The sequence below is a fragment of the Pecten maximus genome, chromosome 5, assembly GCF_902652985.1.
Source record: "Pecten maximus chromosome 5, xPecMax1.1, whole genome shotgun sequence".
NCBI classification, from domain to species: domain Eukaryota; kingdom Metazoa; phylum Mollusca; class Bivalvia; order Pectinida; family Pectinidae; genus Pecten; species Pecten maximus.
In genome coordinates, this window is record NC_047019.1 from 22,060,395 (window position 1) to 22,080,458 (window position 20,064).

At 35.6% G+C, this 20,064-nt stretch overlaps 1 protein-coding gene and 1 long non-coding RNA gene across 3 annotated transcripts in view; both read left to right on the forward strand.

Annotated features, from left to right (window-relative positions):
• Window positions 1–20,064, forward strand: part of LOC117327513 (intersectin-1-like) — a 61,837-nt gene that overhangs the window by 31,456 nt on the left and 10,317 nt on the right. Inside the window, 7 exon segments of the mRNA XM_033884544.1 lie at window positions 4,822–4,897; window positions 5,429–5,623; window positions 16,149–16,270; window positions 16,532–16,638; window positions 17,030–17,105; window positions 17,664–17,771; window positions 18,007–18,105. Of these exon segments, the coding sequence (XP_033740435.1) occupies window positions 4,822–4,897; window positions 5,429–5,623; window positions 16,149–16,270; window positions 16,532–16,638; window positions 17,030–17,105; window positions 17,664–17,771; window positions 18,007–18,105 (783 nt within the window).
• On the forward strand, window positions 19,260–19,710 carry LOC117327514. Of its 2 annotated transcripts, none has more exons than XR_004532660.1 (3): window positions 19,260–19,356; window positions 19,507–19,605; window positions 19,669–19,710. It is a non-coding gene; the product is annotated as an uncharacterized LOC117327514 (long non-coding RNA). The 2 variants fall into 2 exon arrangements; XR_004532661.1 differs by having other exon boundaries at window positions 19,342–19,410.

Below are 20,064 nucleotides of genomic sequence, written 5' to 3' on the forward strand. Positions count from 1 at the left end.
TGACATAGGTTACAAATCTCTAAATCCCTAGGCCTGACATAGGTTACAAATCCCTAAATCACGAGGCCTGACATAGGTTACAAATCCCTAAATCCCGAGGCCTGACATGGGTTACAAATCCCTAAATCCTGAGGCCTGACATAGGTTACAAATCCCTAAATCCCTATAGGCCTGACATAGGTTACAAATCTCTAAATCCCTAGGCCTGACATAGGTTACAAATCCCTAAATCCGGAGGCCTGACATAGGTTACAAATCCCTAAATCCCGAGGCCTGACATAAATTACAAATCCCTGAATCCCGAGGCCTGACATAAATTACAAATCCCTAAATCCCAAGGCCTGACATAGGTTACAAATCCCTAAATCCCGAGGCCTGACATAGGTTACAAATCTCTAAATCCCGAGGCCTGACATAGGTTACAAATCCCTAAATCCCGAGGCCTGACATAGGTTACAAATCTCTAAATCCCCAGGCCTGACATAGGTTACAAATCCCTAAATCCCTATAGGCCTGACATAGGTTACAAATCTCTAAATCCCTAGGCCTGACATAGGTTACAAATCCCTAAATCACGAGGCCTGACATAGGTTACAAATCCCTAAATCCCGAGGCCTGACATAGGTTATAAATCCCTAAATCCTGAGGCCTGACATAGGTTACAAATCCCTAAATCCCAAGGCCTGACATAGGTTACAAATCCCTAAATCCCTAGGCCTGACATAGGTTACAAATCCCTAAATCCCTATAGGCCTGACATAGGTTACAAATCCCTAAATCCCTATAGGCCTGACATAGGTTACAAATCCCTAAATCCCTAGGCTTGACATAGGTTACAAATCTCTAAATCCCTATAGGCCTGACATAGGTTACAAATCCCTAAATCCCTATAGACCTGACATAGGTTACAAATCTCTAAATCCCGAGGCCTGACATAGGTTACAAATCCCTAAATCCCAGGCCTGACATAGGTTACAAATCTCTAAATCCCGAGGCCTGACATAGGTTACAAATCCCTAAATCCCAAGGCCTGACATAGGTTACAAATCCCTAAATCCCGAGGCCTGACATAGGTTACAAATCTCTAAATCCCGAGGCCTGACATAGGTTACAAATCCCTAAATCCCGAGGCCTGACATAGGTTACAAATCTCTAAATCCCGAGGCCTGACATAGGTTACAAATCCCTAAATCCCTATAGGCCTGACATAGGTTACAAATCTCTAAATCCCTAGGCCTGACATAGGTTACAAATCCCTAAATCACGAGGCCTGACATAGGTTACAAATCCCTAAATCCCGAGGCCTGACATAGGTTATAAATCCCTAAATCCTGAGGCCTGACATAGGTTACAAATCCCTAAATCCCAAGGCCTGACATAGGTTACAAATCCCTAAATCCCTAGGCCTGACATAGGTTACAAATCCCTAAATCCTTATAGGCCTGACATAGGTTACAAATCCCTAAATCCCTATAGGCCTGACATAGGTTACAAATCCCTAAATCCCTAGGCTTGACATAGGTTACAAATCTCTAAATCCCTATAGGCCTGACATAGGTTACAAATCCCTAAATCCCTATAGACCTGACATAGGTTACAAATCTCTAAATCCCGAGGCCTGACATAGGTTACAAATCCCTAAATCCCAGGCCTGACATAGGTTACAAATCTCTAAATCCCGAGGCCTGACATAGGTTACAAATCCCTAAATCCCTATAGGCCTGACATAGGTTACAAATCCCTAAATCCCAAGGCCTGACATAGGTTACAAATCTCTAGATCCCTAGGCCTGACATAGGTTACAAATCTCTAAATCCCTAGGCCTGACATAGGTTAAAAATCCCTAAATCCTGAGGCCTGACATAGGTTACAAATCCCTAAATCCCAAGGCCTGACATAGGTTACAAATCCCTAAATCCCGAGGCCTGACATAAGTTACAAATCCCTGAATCCCTAGGCCTGACATAGGTTACAAATCCCTAAATCCCAAGGCCTGACATAGGTTACAAATCCCTAAATCCCTATAGGCCTGACATAGGTTACAAATCCCTAAATCCCTATAGGCCTGACATAGGTTACAAATCCCTAAATCCCTAGGCCTGACATAGGTTACAAATCTCTAAATCCCTAGGCCTGACATCGGTTACATATCCCTAAATCCCTATAGGCCTGACATAGGTTACAAATCCCTAAATTCCTATAGGCCTGACATAGGTTACAAATCCCTAAATCCCTATAGGCCTGACATAGGTTACAAATCTCTAAATCCCTATGGCCTCACATAGGTTACAAATCTCTAAATCCCTATAGGCCTCACATAGGTTACAAATCCCTAAATCCCTAGGCCTGACATAGGTTACAAATCCCTGAATCCCTAGGCCTGACATAGGTTACAAATCCCTGAATCCCTAGGCCTGACATAGGTTACAAATCTCTAAATCCCGAGGCCTGACATAGGTTACAAATCCCTAAATCCCTATAGGCCTGACATAGGTTACAAATCTCTAAATCCCTAGGCCTGACATAGGTTACAAATCCCTAAATCACGAGGCCTGACATAGGTTACAAATCCCTAAATCCCGAGGCCTGACATAGGTTACAAATCCCTAAATCCTGAGGCCTGACATAGGTTACAAATCCCTAAATCCCAAGGCCTGACATAGGTTACAAATCCCTAAATCCCTAGGCCTGACATAGGTTACAAATCCCTAAATCCCTATAGGCCTGACATAGGTTACAAATCCCTAAATCCCGAGGCCTGACATAGGTTACAAATCTCTAAATCCCGAGGCCTGACATAGGTTACAAATCCCTATAGGCCTGACATAGGTTACAAATCTCTAAATCCCTAGGCCTGACATAGGTTACAAATCCCTAAATCACGAGGCCTGACATAGGTTACAAATCCCTAAATCCCGAGGCCTGACATAGGTTACAAATCCCTAAATCCCGAGGCCTGACATAGGTTACAAATCCCTAAATCCCAAGGCCTGACATAGGTTACAAATCCCTAAATCCCTAGGCCTGACATAGGTTACAAATCCCTAAATCCCTATAGGCCTGACATAGGTTACAAATCCCTAAATCCCTATAGGCCTGACATAGGTTACAAATCCCTAAATCCCTAGGCCTGACATAGGTTACAAATCTCTAAATCCCGAGGCCTGACATAGGTTACAAATCCCTAAATCCCTATAGACCTGACATAGGTTACAAATTCCTAAATCCCTATAGGCCTGACATAGGTTACAAATCCCTAAATCCCAGGCCTGACATAGGTTACAAATCTCTAAATCCCGAGGCCTGACATAGGTTACAAATCCCTAAATCCCTATAGGCCTGACATAGGTTACAAATCCCTAAATCCCGAGGCCTGACATAGGTTACAAATCTCTAGATCCCTAGGCCTGACATAGGTTACAAATCTCTAAATCCCTAGGCCTGACATAGGTTAAAAATCCCTAAATCCTGAGGCCTGACATAGGTTACAAATCTCTAAATCCCTAGGCCTGACATAGGTTACAAATCCCTAAATCCCGAGGCCTGACATAGGTTACAAATCCCTAAATCCCGAGGCCTGACATAAGTTACAAATCCCTGAATCCCTAGGCCTGACATAGGTTACAAATCCCTAAATCCCAAGGCCTGACATAGGTTACAAATCCCTAAATCCCTATAGGCCTGACATAGGTTACAAATCCCTAAATCCCTATAGGCCTGACATAGGTTACAAATCCCTAAATCCCTAGGCCTGACATAGGTTACAAATCTCTAAATCCCGAGGCCTGACATAGGTTACAAATCCCTAAATCCCTATAGACCTGACATAGGTTACAAATCTCTAAATCCCGAGGCCTGACATAGGTTACAAATCCCTAAATCCCTATAGGCCTGACATAGGTTACAAATCCCTAAATCCCGAGGCCTGACATAGGTTACAAATCTCTAAATCCCTAGGCCTGACATAGGTTACAAATCTCTAAATTCCTAGGCCTGACATAGGTTAAAAATCCCTAAATCCTGAGGCCTGACATAGGTTACAAATCTCTAAATCCCTATAGGCCTGACATAGGTTACAAATCCCTAAATCCCTATAGGCCTGACATAGGTTACAAATCCCTAAATCCCGAGGCCTGACATAGGTTACAAATCCCTAAATCCGAGGCCTGACATAGGTTACAAATCTCTAAATCCCTATAAGCCTGACATAGGTTACAAATCTCTAAATCCCTAGGCCTGACATAGGTTACAAATCTCTAAATCCCTAGGCCTGACATAGGTTGCAAATCCCTAAATCCCTATAGGCCTGACATAGGTTACAAATCTCTAAATCCCTATAGGCCTGACATAGGTTACAAATCCTTAAATCCTTAGGCCTGATATATAAAAGTAAAGTATCAATATGTAGCTTTTTGAGCATAAATCCTAATAGACATGTTAATAAGGCCTTGAAAGTCCCCATCAAGGATTAGCTGAAAATTAAATAAATTTGGTCCAAATGGGAAAAAAAGTCCACCCCCTTCCCCAAAATTAAATGTCCTTGACACACTTAGTAGTATGCTATTTGAAATTAGATCATGTAAGAAGTGTGGTGTTACACAATTATATTGCTTGGCAGCCAAAGTTATTGATGTTACCTTGCAATTAGTGACATACTTTTCAATCAGTTCATTAAACATATGGATTATCAAACCTGAGCTGATGTGTATGCTGCATAGTATTCCAAGTAATGGTTCTATACATTTATCAAGAATGAGAGAAAATTACTGGTCAGTTTATGACGAGCGTTTCAAATTAATATGTATAATTTTTTGTATTTAGATAAACAGAACTAATACTCCCACCATACCTCCACCACAACTGGGAAGTCAACCAACACAGCCAGAGGTCAAGTACAGTAAGTTTGTCTCCATCACACCATACTGTTCTGGTGGTTTTGTGTTTCCTCTTACTACTTTGTGGTGAACTCCATGGAACCCATGTAGGGATGTTAGCAGAATTTGTATACCCGCTCCTTCATGGGGGGGGGGGGGGGGGGGGGGGGATAGTGTTACCCATGTCCGTCCCGTCCCGATGCAATGTAACTAGCTAATCTGAGGAATTGCTGATGCTATCAAACTGTGTTTAGGGGGGTGTCAAGTGGCAGTGGGGGCATTTGTCTTACAGACCTTCCTGATATCAACTTCATTCTTCATGAGATTACCTTAACTGGATGAAGATATATCTTAGCTTTATAACTTCAAGGAAATTCATACATCTATCACGTGAAATCCAAATTAGAAACATCTAGAATTTGATTTAGAAATAAGAGTTTGCCAAAATGATTGTATAAAATATTAGATATCATGGTATGCATGGCTCCACCCCCAATTCTCTGAAAAACTATCTATATCTGTTGATAATAGTTTAACTATTTTGTGTCATACAGTTGACCAGGTGGTGGCCCTGTATCCGTACACAGCACAGAATGACGATGAGCTGACATTCCATAATGGATCTGTGATAAACGTCATCAGTAAGGATGACGCAAACTGGTGGTCCGGAGAATGTAACGGCCAGAGTGGCATGTTTCCCTCCAACTATGTTGACGCTCTCACTACTTCACCCCCACAGGAACCAACATGTAAGTAACATATTCCACTTAACCTTTACACTTAGACGACCTAACACTCCACTGTACACAGCCAGATACACTGAGGGACTATGCTTTAAAGAAGTAATATCTTTGCATTCTTATTGAGTTGTTACCTTAACTGAAGCAAAAATATTGAAAATCAAATGTAGAAAATTTTCTGTTTTACATAATATTCAGGTCTCATATCATCAGTATTTTATTTCAGGCATTTACAACTGTTACATTTTCTGTATAGTATAAATTTAATGTGTGTACATCTGGCTGAAATAACTTGAAAATGAAAAGTTTTGTGGATCATTGCTTGAAAAAGCAAAATTATAAAACATCTCAAATTGCATAAAATATTCAAATAGAGAAAGAATATCATCTGTTTCCATTGGAATTAAAAAAGGTTTTCTCAGTTTGCTCTCCTGGCATCCTAATGACCTACTGATTTAGTGAATTTAAAAAATGTTCAGTGATCTACATACAACTTAACTGTTAAAGCAGGCCCATTGTACTTTTTTTCCCTCATTTTAACAACATATTTCATATACAATGCTTTAAAATTTGTATTTCTTTATTTTAATACTTATCATCCACATTATTTGTAGTTCTGATTTATTCAGGATCATTCTTGGAGGAGAAAACAATAAATTGCTGTGGTTAATAAATGCATATTAAGTGCAATAAAAAATTCTTAAGACTTGAAAACTAATGTAGAAATTCTGCTGAAATTATTTCACTGTCTGACACATGAATTTATTAATCATTCTGAATATGACCGTATATTTCTAGCCTTTGACATACCAGTGGAGAGATTTAAGGCTTCTATAAAATACTGATATATGTATACAATAGGTTATATTATAGAGATTAAACAGTTTTTACTAGCCTAGGTAACATACAACTTATATATGCATTATTTAAAATGAGAATTATATGCTAATGTCTGATAAACTATTTGAATGAATTAATAGTTAGTAGTAACCTGGGTATACTTCTACAAATGTTTCTGGGTTAAAACTATTTGCATGTTTTTTTTTTTGGCTTTGCATGATTTGTAGATTAGGTGTGGTTAACAAGTGATTAGTTTTAATTGATGAATCTTCTACAAAGACAACAAATATGTTACAAAGACACAATGATAACTAAATTGTTTGTGTCGAGAAATTGTCAGTTATTCTTACTCTATCATCAACATACACATGAAAATTTTAGAATGAATTGGAAAACTTTTATTCTAAGTTTGCATTTTAAACTCATTAAACTGTTTAGTAATAGTAATACCACATGTAGTGCCACTTTCTGAAATGACCAATTTAATTAGTCTTTGAGATCACCCCTGAATGATCTGGTAGCCACCATATTTTTCACTAAATGAATTTGATATGTAGTCACCACCGTTTGTTGATGCGACACATTTACAACAAGTTGATGTACTGTTTATAACGTAATCTCACTCTTTGCTTCAGGAGATACAATTGACCTGATATCAGTGGGTTGTTGTTGACAGTCGGGACAGGTCAAGGGGTCAAAGGTCGAGGGCGGTTGTCATGGAAACTGGAAATGGCTGCAGATAGTTTGTCTGACTTCTGACTCACTACGTTTTACATAACAGCTCCTACATCTACTTTGATCAGACTTTAGAACTTTGTGATATTTTGCTCACCTTAAAATAGCTGCAGAATGAATGGAATGCAATATAAAAAGCTGATAGCATTGTATACATGTCGGCTTTTCAACTACTGCTTTTTTATCTTGACATTTTGTAAATATCAGCCAATAGTATATGTAATTATACAATGTGTTCTTCTGTCTGCTGCCACATTTTCATAAAACAGCCACCACAATCCTCCCCAAGTATTCCCTTATTAATCACCATATCCTACACTGTCCTCAATACCAAATCTGACAATCCCAAACCTTTTATCTTCGTGCATCTGATGGAGAAGGTATGCATGGTGTGTTTGATGTAAGTGATATGAAAGCTTAATGATGTAAACAAACTGTATGTCCTTCATACATGAAGAATGAATTATAAGCATGGCAAAAGATTTTATCTCAATTATCAATAGATACCTTTTATCATGAGAGATCTTCTTCCCCGTTTTCCTCTGTCCAATATGAAAGATATCATACACAATATTTATTACTGAGCTTTCCCACGATGATGTTTGTTAGTCATGATGTCTGTAGTTACATATCATTGTATATTTTCCTGATAGAAGCCTGACATTGAATTGACATTCACATAAGAGAGTGACCAAATTTAAAAGACAAATAGACTGGAATATTACAAGACGGTGAGACGTGAATATATTGGGGTTCTGATCAGCTCATTCAAGATAATACTTTGGGCTACTAGTGACATTGCAGCACACATTTCCTTGAATAACAATGATAATTCAGACTGACCTAGTTCCTTGTTAACATCATTTTGGTCCTAAACTCTTGTTTGATATCCAATTCAGATTTACATATCTATAATAACTAATGAGTGGTGCCAGGAAGTGAATATATTGGGGTTCTGATCAGCTCATTCAAGATAATACTTTGGGCTACTAGTGACATTGCAGCACACATTTCCTTGAATAACAATGATAATTCAGACTGACCTAGTTCCTTGTTAACATCATTTTGGTCCTAAACTCTTGTTTGATATCCAATTCAGATTTACATATCTATAATAACTAATGAGTGGTGCCAGGAAGTGTTTAATGAAAATGTGGTTAGTAGTTTAAAAAATGAACACCGTTTCATGGCAGTTGATCGTGAAGACATTTCTTGTTGTATTTTGTAAATGGTAATATGCAAGTGATGGTATCCATCTTTGTAGAAGATAGAGACTTTTATATTATTTTCAGTTCAATAGTATATTTTTATTCATTTATTTACAAACTGGTTTAACAGTTATTGTACTACAACTGTCTAGTCGGGAGTGGATATTTCTCATGTATTATTACCATATATGGACTTTTGTTGTAAACAAAGTAGTGGGTCAGACAGCCAACTGGTGACCTGTCCTCGACCTTTGTGTGTTTTGTCATGATTTGCTTAATAGCAACTAGTTTTGTTTATTTGTTATAATTCCTATATTTGTCTCCTTTTCTTTTCTTTGTCTCCACTTTGAATGCGATTCTGTGTTCACTTCTCAACCTGTCGATACCCTCACTAGCATATTACCATGGAGATGTGATGACTTTAAATGTTCATTGTCAGTAGTGATCTACAATCTACACAGGTAACAAAGTGTGCTAAAAACCCAATATACTTGATAACAGACTTCATTTTAAAACTGCAGAGATTCAATTTGGGACAGACCAATTTTAGACAACTGATAGTAGGCGTATTTCCATCATAGAGAAAATTTAAAGCACACATCATCATATGACTAACTAAACCCAGATCGCGTGTGTGAAAACAAATTATATAGCACTACAACATCCTAAACATAAGATCGAATTGGTGATCTTAGGCTGAGATCCACAGATAAATTGTTTATATCTCTTGCTATAAAAGCTTATATAGAAGGATAATAATTCAATATGATGCCCCAAATATGGACTTAGTGTCTCTGATGATAGGAGTCAAATTCCATCAGATATGTAATTATCAATAAATCATTTGGTCCACTAGAACTGAAACCAGGTGACACTAGCTGATACAGTATGAGTTGTTCCCCCTGACTTCCAATTATGTGATGGCAATGAGATCTTTTTAATTGGAGGAAAATATTAATGGTTCATGCTAATCATGCATGGGTTAAAATATTCTGGACCGTGAATATATTAAGGTGTGTTCATTTACCTCTGAATGGTGAAATGGTTTAAACTTACACAAGTTTTAAATTTACTAATTTTGGTGGCTAATATTTAACAACTAATAGGAACAAAAACAAACTATTCAGAAAACCGGTGATAGTTTACATATCAAAGATTATGTGCTTGTAATTAATATAATCATCTCAAAAAATCTAGATAGGAATCTCATTTGAATGATGATAAAATGTTCAGTTCCTAATGCATTAGCATAGTAATGCGGAAACAGTTGAGATGTAAGTGCTACCCAGCTGATAACCATATATATAGATATAAATGATTAGGTGAGAATACAATACTAAGTGATGCTAGAACCAGGTGATATTTCATAGGTCTGACATAAATGGTCCGTTCTTTTGATAGAAATGGCCTCATAGCCAGATAATCTTTTCATGAGCCATTCTAGACTGTGTTCAATTCAACAATGTTGGTGATAATTGTTATGTATGGGTAGACTGTTTCAATTACACAATACATAAAACTATGGAATTTGACTGATTTAAGGTATACATTGTAATCCACTTGTCAAATTGACTTGCTTTTAGGTGATTTTATTGTTTACATTTACATTCTGGTGTTCATAGTTCATGGCTAAAAGGATGACCTTTGACCCCTCCAGCACAGGACCAAGGGTATTCATGTCGTACAGACATCTTTCGTCTTTTAGTTTCAGATAAATATGTTTAGATTTTCTTCTCTTTTTTTTCCTGGGGTGATTTTGCAAAAAACTGTTGTGAGAGTACTAGTTAAAAGGTGAGTCCACTTGACAAATGGAATAGAGAATACTTAGCTGTTGGTGTGGTTCTAAACATCTGTTATGTGATACTGTTTAGACACTCGGTATATTGTGATACTGTGTAGTTGTGGCGGTAGTGACACTGTAGTATAGCTGAGGGGATATGGGACTTTTCCAATTAATTTGTGTATCATGAATCAAGCAGAAACATTGAAATTTATTCCAGTTTAATTTATTATGTTCTTAGAGACAGGATTTTCTCGTAGAGATGATAAATAAACTTAATAGCACTTCTGCAAATAATACATCAAGTGAAACCAGATAAAAAAACAATGTTTACTTGGAGAGGTATCCAGTTAAATTACTCTATCATGGTATCAAATTTAAAATGGATTATTATGCATGTATAATAATCATTGCCACATATCCTGACAATACAGCATAAAGATTAGTGGTCAGTCTGTGGGTTTATTTACCGCTGAAGTAATACTGGGTGGGCATTCACACACCCCATACAATGTTAGCATATAAATATGGCCGTGAAATATAGCAAATTACACTGAGGGCTCTGATGATTAAACAATGGACGTTTTCAATGTGAAAATGTATGATGCTGCTAGATTATTTATAATATCAATGGTATTCTCATCATAAAGATATATGATTATATTTCCTATAATAGAAGGTATACTCTGAAAATACTAAAGATAACATATTTCCCCAATAACTCATCCTTGAATTGACTTAAAATTCTGCGGGGGCTGAGTGATTAAGGTGTATGTCACTTTATCACAAGCCCTTCATGAGCTATTGGTCGAAAGTTCGAACCCATGTGGGGCAGTTACCTGGTACTGACCGTAGGCCGGTGGTTTTTCTCTGGTTACTCTGGCATTGCTCCTCCTCCAAAACCTGGCAATTCCTTAAATGACCCTGGCTGTTAATAGGATGTAAACAAAATAAACCAAAATGGCTTAAAATCAGAGTTTCCTCAAACATGAACATTCTTTGTATTACTTGTATAGGAAGAGAAATAATATTAAGGAGTTTCATGTAACGATAGAATTAAGATATTTTCATTACCTGGCAATCAAAGTTCATTGTGTATGCTTGAATTATATGATACACTCTTTAATTAGGGTATCTGGGTCAATGTTGTACAAGGTCATATAATTTCTGTCTATTTAAGTAAACCACCGTTTTGATATGCAAGCTCTATCAACTGGATGCAATAATATGTTATGGCTAATATAAAGGAAGTTTGTTACAGTGGATAGAGGTCCTAGGCCGTGTTTTATATGGAGAATGTTATAATCACAGTTATTTAATCTTTTCTATGGAGAATATTTGTTAAAGAGATTCACTGGTTAATGTGTTGATATGGAGAATGCTTTGTTTGGTAGTCCTATATATTGTATCTTTAGATAGAGAAATTTCCTTCAGGTAGTCACAGATATTAAAGAAATAATAGCTTTTACTTAAACCAAGCCTAATATTAATAAGTAATGTTATCTTCGAAATTTGTAGCGATATTAATTTCCAGATATATTAAACTCTACCAGATCGTAACAAACCAGAGAGTAACAAATTATCATCATTTGTCAGGTGTATCATTTAATTATTAAATACTGATATCCATCAAGATTAATTTTCCATACAATATATATATGACATAATGATTTACATGCTTATTAGTACTGTTCATAGTAAAATTAAAACAATTTGTCTATTTATTATTAATATTCCTCATGTTCAGTTAATACACATTTCTCATAATATAGATATGTAAATTACTAATTAATTAAAAGTTGATTTGTGGAGAGAATATGTGTCTTGTTGCAAAAGAAATAATGTATGAAGGGTCGTACATAATGTTTAGTTTGTTTCGGGTAGAGTGTGAGATACCCCAAGATCATTCCTTCATACAAAGCATTGACATTCTTAAGCACCATTTTAGTCAGACATCTGCCATAATGTATGACTTTTTACACAAACATTGCATTGTATGGCTTAGTTTCACTTTAGGTATAGTTTGTATGAGATTGTGCTGAATAATTTTTCTAAGAAGCAGAATTAGCAGTGGTTTTCATAATCATGTATACATGTAATTGTTGTGAATGACATTTGAGATTTGTCTTACGTGTATATAAGGTAAATTTTGTAGACAAATGCAGTGTTTATGGTATGAATATTTTACTAGTTGTGCAAATTTGTTTTATATTTTTTGTCATATATGTAAGTGTTGAATTAGAAGTTGTAAACTTCTGTTATATTTATAATAATCTTTGATTTCACTAATATGTTGTGAAATTGTCATATTTTAAGCACATCGTTAAGTTTGAATCTTTTATACAAGTATGTGACTTTGATTTTATTAGGCTGGATAACAGAACTGGTACGGTAACTTGTTACATGTGACAAAATATATTTTATCCTCCTCTATATATTACTAGTACAGAAATATACAAAATGGATTATTTATACTACTAATCATAATAAACAGAATATATTACATTGTTCAGCTATTTGTACAATACTGGTTGGAAACTATAGTGTGGCTAAGGTTTTGGTGATTACCCGGCTATGTTTGAAAAGACTACACATACCTTTACGTGTATTACCTGGAACATTTTAATTCTAAGTACAAAAAGTAATTTGATTTTTTTGTAATTTGGTCGATAGTTTTACCTTCATAATTAAGTCTGGGTTAAAATAATGCTATCGCTATGTCATTGTATTTAACTGATGCCAAATTTCCTCATGATATTTCAGGATTAACTCACCAAAATTTATTGATGTATAGTCTACTAAATAAATGGATACAAGTAGTGATAGAATTTCTATCAAGGTGTGTGTCTACTGTGCCGTCTTCCTATAAACATTTATAATTGTCATTACCTCAGTAAACATTATAAAATAAATGTAAAATTCCTTTGAAAATAAAAACAATATCTGATTCAGACTGAGTTTTATTGTGGCCAGTTTTTAAGCTGTTTGTATCAAAACTTCATTGTGTTCAGTATCTAACATTATCCACGGATCCATCAAGTTTATGAGGGAATTACAGGTAGTGTTTTTGTGAACTATAATCATTTTATATAAAAAAAAATGACTCTCTATCACAACATTTCCAAAATATCATTATTTATGAAATCTTGCAATTGTCAGTGCAATATGTAAATATGAAAATACCTTGATTTTCATTTCATGATATTACGATAGTACTTAAAGAACACTTCTGAATATCACAGATGGAACAAATCATTTTCTCATTTGATTCTTAAATATGGAATGTTCAGCTTATATCGGAAATTATTGATTTTTCATTTATCATTGTGAAAGTAATACCAGTAATGTTGTACATCATTTTAACATTTGAAAATTTAAATATCCAACTTCCACTCCAATACATAAACCTGCCAAAAGCTATCTGGTGTTGTGACAAGCATTATGTACTTAGACAATAACTTTATATCATAAAACAAATACATGTGTACTGTAGAGAGTGGATTTCTGGTGTTTGTTGTTTAAAAATAATCTCTGTTGAGAGCTTAAATTTCAAATGACATAGTATTTTTATCTTTGTCTTTTCACTGCAGATACCATCAAATAATATTTGTAAAAGATTTATTTTCCATTTTGTGCCAATTTTGTTGTAGATATTGTATTAGCTCTATCAGCCTTACAAACCACAGTAATAGGACCCACTGCTATAATGTAGGATCCGTTATCATGTGAGCGGATGAATTTGATATTGGTATTTGTATAGGACAATACTCAGTTGCTTAGAGACAGAATGATTGTTAAATATGTGAAGTAAAAATTTGTAATGCACAATAACCAGGGGAGCAAAATCTGGCCGAATTAACACATTTTTTAGACAATTCTCAATAAAAGTCAAAATTAATTTTTAGAGATCTTCCATGTATTTGTACATAAATTGCTCTCATTAAAAAAAATACTTATTTACAAGTGATCGATTACAAAGAAATGACATGTTTATGAAAACTATTCTCAATGTATCAGAAATATATTGTAAACCAGAATTTAAGAATTGACTTTATTTTGCGTGAATTTGACAGATTTTGTTTCTAGCCGCACACTTCCTCTTCTCTGCCGTTAATGGTCAGTACTACACCATACAGGTACTGGCTGGCCATCCATGTCACTGACCTTTAGATTGTCAGATCGTCAGTGGTTACTAAGACATTTTGTGTTAGCTGTAAACCATCCAATAAACAAAGAAATTTTGTGTTGTGTTCTTTGTTTCTTTATGCCAAGTTAAATTTCTGCATGATGACAAAAAAATATCACACTTGTTTGATTGTTAAAGAGATTTTTTTTTTCATCCTTACTTCTTCATAGAAAATATTTAATTTATGATAAGAAATTATCTTAACAGTATTCCATCTATCTTAATTAAACCCTTTTATGTTCTAAGTAATTAACAAATGACAATAGGACATTTTACAGTTTTTCAAGAGACTAACTACAGTCAAACTTTGTTATCTCAAAGTCAATTTGGCCATAAAAAGTTTTGAGATATCCCAAGTATTCATGTTTCCATCTTTTTTCTAAGATGGCAGACATTAAGAATTGACAATTAACAAAATTGAAAGCATCTCTACCTGTATTATTTATGCACCCCCCAACTTCAAACTTTATTTCAGTACAAAAACTGTGGCATCAGTAATTATTCACAGTATTGCTGTAAAATATTTTTGGAATCTTCAGAATGCAAAAGCTTTTCAAAAATAAATATTGGTCTGAATTCTAAATTGCAAATATTAAGTCAAATGGATTGTTTGTGTGCTCCATTAGTTATCAGAATTATCTTTTCTGACAATGATGTTTTGGAAGGATATTATAATTATGATTGAATGTAATACAAACATTTCATTATTAAAAGTTTGTAGTTTGTGCAAATACAGCACATTATGCATGTAGTTTGCGCAAATACAGCACATTATGCAGGGCATCTCGCCCAAATATGAAGTGGAAGAGTGGGTCACAAGCTGGGATAGTATTTTACAATTTCACACTGAAACTGATTGTCAACAGGTTCTTTAACGAAGCAAGTGAAAAATATCACTTTTTCTGATATATTTTTAATATCACTTTTTCTGATTTGACCGATCAAGACTGCTTACAAACGACAATGAGAAAAATGAAAAGCTGACCTGGTATATTTTGCTGTAGAAATGTAATAAACAGGATACGGTATCTAAGAGTGTCTTCAATAATACCAAATATATTTCACTGGTGTGGCAAATATTTTGATTTTTTTCACTCGTGAAAAAAATAAGCCACACTCATGAAATATGTTTGGTATTACTGAAGACACTGTTAGATATCCTCTATATGTGTCGAAAGTAAGGTACATATGACATAATGGAATTTTGATAAATGAAGAGACAACACCAAATACAGCTGCTGGTTACAGTGATGCAGTGAAGATACAGTGCTCGACAATGAAGTGCAACCAAGAAGAATTTTATGATGACAAGAAATTGTGGTCAAGTTTACTCTGTTGTACTTCAACTGCTGGCAAAATTTGTCTTTGATGTTGTCAAATTAGAAATAGATTAAGTATACATGTATCTTTAAACATTTGTTTCTGTATACAGAATAACTACATACCTGTAAGGTTATTTAGTTGAAAAGCTTCGACTTTTCAGTCAAGATAGTTTCATTATCTAAATCAATACCAGTATGTGATGAAAAAGGAAGAAAATGTCTTTGTTTAACCCTGGTTACAATTTCCATCAAGCTGCTGTCCTTAAATGACTATAGGTAATAATAGGATGTTTAACAATACAAAACCAAATAGTTAACTCATGCAAATACAATGGTACAAACAAATTTTGCTTCTAAAGGAAAACCTTGCACTGCCTCGTGACAAATCTATGCTACTGTTTAACTGGTGTGTTTAATAAATTGTAATGAACAGAAACCTAAGGTTACCATCTATACGTTTCAGGGTCCAGTGATCCGGCGGTGTTAGCTGAGACATCGGCTCAGGAGAGTAAACGACAGAACTATGTCCATGAATTGATAAACACAGAAATTACATACATGGATGACATGTCAGTCGTCCTGGATGTAAGTTGTTTTCGAATATCAGTATTTCCTCTAGTTTTATGGATATTACTTTTTATCTTAGCTGTAAATGAGAACTAAACTGAAAGCTACATGAAATATTGAATAAAAAACAAGTCAGCATCATCAAATAGTGTAATGTGATTTTATTATCATATCACTATTGTCTGAAATGCTGTTGATGCATACCAAAGTGCCATTCTGTAATATGTTTTCGAGTATTTCTGTTACATTGGTGACTTCAATACTGTATATCCTATACAGGTGTTCCATAAACCATTACTGGAGGGCAATGGTATGACAGAGGAGGAATTGGCGGCCATCTTTGTCAACTGGAATGAGTTAATCGTGTGCAATACAAAGTTATCAAAGTAAGTCAACCTGGTAGAATCCTTGCTGCCAAGGGGATGGAATTCGATGTGGAGGGTATGATATGTATGTAAATATAACAGATGCAAGATTTTCAGATATTTCATTAAAATAGTGAAGCAAATTAAGGGCATTTATTGATCTTCTGTAATATAGGTGCTTCAAGTGTTTTTGGTATAATGATGCATTATCATGTCTGTTTTATAATTGATTGATAAGTTGTTATAATGCAGTTTCTCCTAACACATCAGTTGAATAAAGGCTTGTGCATGTGTTAAGTCCTGAAAGTCTAGAACATATATTCCCGATTTTCTTGCTATGAGAATATTTCACATTATATGTACCTGATGCAGTACATGTGTAATATTATAACAAAGAGCTATGCCCTTACAGAGCTATGAAGGTTCGAAGAAAGATGCGTGGAAAAGGTCAGGTGATCCGTGTGATAGGAGACATTTTATGTGAAAGCGTAAGTTTTGGTTATGGCAATGCATGTGACAATTGGATTTTGTGATCGGTGATAATAGCTGCAGTGATTGGTGATAATAGCTGCAATACTGAAGTATCCAATATACAAACTAGGTATATAGAATCTGAGGGTGTGATCTGCTTTCTGCTACAACAGTACAATTGTATCTGTTGTTCCTTTCACAGAACTGTTTTACCAATTTGGCTTAGATATGTAAATCATCAAAAATCTAGAATAACTTTGTTTTTTGGCTAACATTAAGTTAGAAAAAAAAAGAATGAAAAAAGAAAAGTCTTTGTTTTTTTGTTTTTGGTTTTTTTTTGGTTTTTTCCTACTCCCGAATTCGAGTATCACTATGATATTTTTTTTTTTTTTACTTTCATTAAGCCGAGAAGTCCTGTTTCATATAGTAGTTAAAGATTCTGATTGTTGGTCATCAGTTTGAAATGCAGGTAGTGACTTTCATTATACCAGGAAGTCCTGTTTCAATAGTTTAAGATTCTGATTGTTGGTCATCAGTTTGAAATGCAGTAGTAACTTCTGTTGTGATCTTGACAGTTGCCACACCTGACACCCTATATCCGGTTCTGTAGCTGCCAACTCAATGCTGCAGCTCTCCTTCAACACAAGACAGAAAACTCACCTGAGTTCAAAGAACTTCACAAGGTAACATCATCACCCAACAGCATCTTGGTCGTCAATCATTGAGCATAATAAAGATGAAGTTTTGTTTTCTATTAATCAACTCAGATCACCTGAATATTATGTGTAATACTGCTGGATATTTCTTATTTAGATAGCAAACATCCGTTACATTTACCACAGAGTTTATTGTCTCCAAGAATGAAATAAGGATGTTTACTTTAATACATAGTGCATGTGGTTATTCTATATTTTACAGAAATGTGTGACAGATCCACGGACTAAGGGCATGCCGCTTAGTAGCTTCCTCCTGAAACCAATGCAGAGGATCACAAAGTACCCGTTAATGATAGGAAAGGTAGGTATAGAACACTGACTTAATGACAGGACAGGTAGGTATAGAACACACCTTAATGATAGGACAGGTAGGTATAGAACACCACATAATGATAGGACAGGTAGGTATAGAACACCACTTAATGATAGGACAGGTAGGTATAGAACACAACTTAATGATAGGACAGGTAGGTATAGAACACCACTTAATGATAGGACAGGTAGGTATATAACATGACTTAATGATAGGACAGGTAGGTATAGAACACCACTTAATGATAGGACAGGTAGGTATAGAACATGACTTAATGATAGGACGGGACACCACTTAATGATAGGACAGGTAGGTATAGAAATAGGACAGGTAGGTACAGAACACCACTTAATGATAGGACAGATAGGTATAGAACACCACTTAATGATAGGACAGGTAGGTATAGAACACAACTTAATGATAGGACAGGTAGGTATAGAACACAACTTAATGATAGGACAGGTAGGTATAGAACACCACTTAATGATAGGACAGGTAGGTATAGAACACCACTTAATGATAGGACAGGTAGGTACAGAACACCACTTAATGATAGGACAGGTAGGTATAGAACATGACTTAATGATAGGACAGGTAGGTATAGAACACCACTTAATGATAGGACAAGTAGGTATAGAACATGACTTAATGATAGGACAGGTAGGTATAGAACACCACTTAATGATAGGACAGGTAGGTATAGAACACCACTTAATGATAGGACAGGTAAGTATAGAACACCACTTAATGATAGGACAGGTAAGTATAGAACACCACTTAATGATAGGACAGGTAGGTATAGAACACAACTTTATGATAGGACAGGTAGGTATAGAACACCACTTAATGATAGGACAGGTAGGTATAGAACACCACTTAATGATAGGACAGGTAGGTATAGAACACCACTTAATGATAGGACAGGTAGGTATAGAAATAGGACAGGTAAGTATAGAACACCACTTAATGATAGGACAGGTAGGTATAGAACACCACTTAATGATAGGACAGGTAGGTATAGAACACCACTTAATGATAGGACAGGTAGGTATAGAAATAGGACAGGTAGGTATAGAAATAGGACAGGTAGGTATAGAACACCACTTAATGATAGGACAGGTAGGTATAGAAATAGGACAGGTAGGTATAGAACACCACTTAATGATAGGACAGGTAGGTATAGAACACCACTTAATGATAGGACAGGTAGGTATAGAACACCACTTAATGATAGGACAGGTAGGTATAGAAATAGGACAGGTAGGTATAGAACACCACTTAATGATAGGACAGGTAGGTATAGAAATAGGACAGGTAGGTATAGAAATAGGACAGGTAGGTATAGATCACCACTTAATGATAGGACAGGTAGGTATAGAAATAGGACAGGTAGGTATAGAACACCACTTAATGATAGGACAGGTAGGTATAGAACACCACTTAATGATAGGACAGGTAGGTATAGAACACCACTTAATGATAGGACAGGTAGGTATAGAAATAGGACAGGTAGGTATATAAATAGGACAGGTAGGTATAGAAACAGGACAGGTAGGTATAGAACACCACTTAATGATAGGACAGGTAGGTATAGAAATAGGACAGGTAGGTATAGAACACCACTTAATGATAGGACAGGTAGGTATAGAACATGACTTAATGATAGGACAGGTAGGTATAGAAACAGGACAGGTAGGTATAGAACACCACTTAATGATAGGACAGGTAGGTATAGAAATAGGACAGGTAGGTATACAACACCACTTAATGATAGGACAGGTAGGTATAGAACATGACTTAATGATAGGACAGGTAGGTATAGAACACCACTTAATGATAGGACAGGTAGGTATAGAACACCACTTAATGATAGGAGGGGACACCACTTAATGATAGGACGGGACACCACTTAATGATAGGAAAGGTAGGTATAGAACACTACATTTC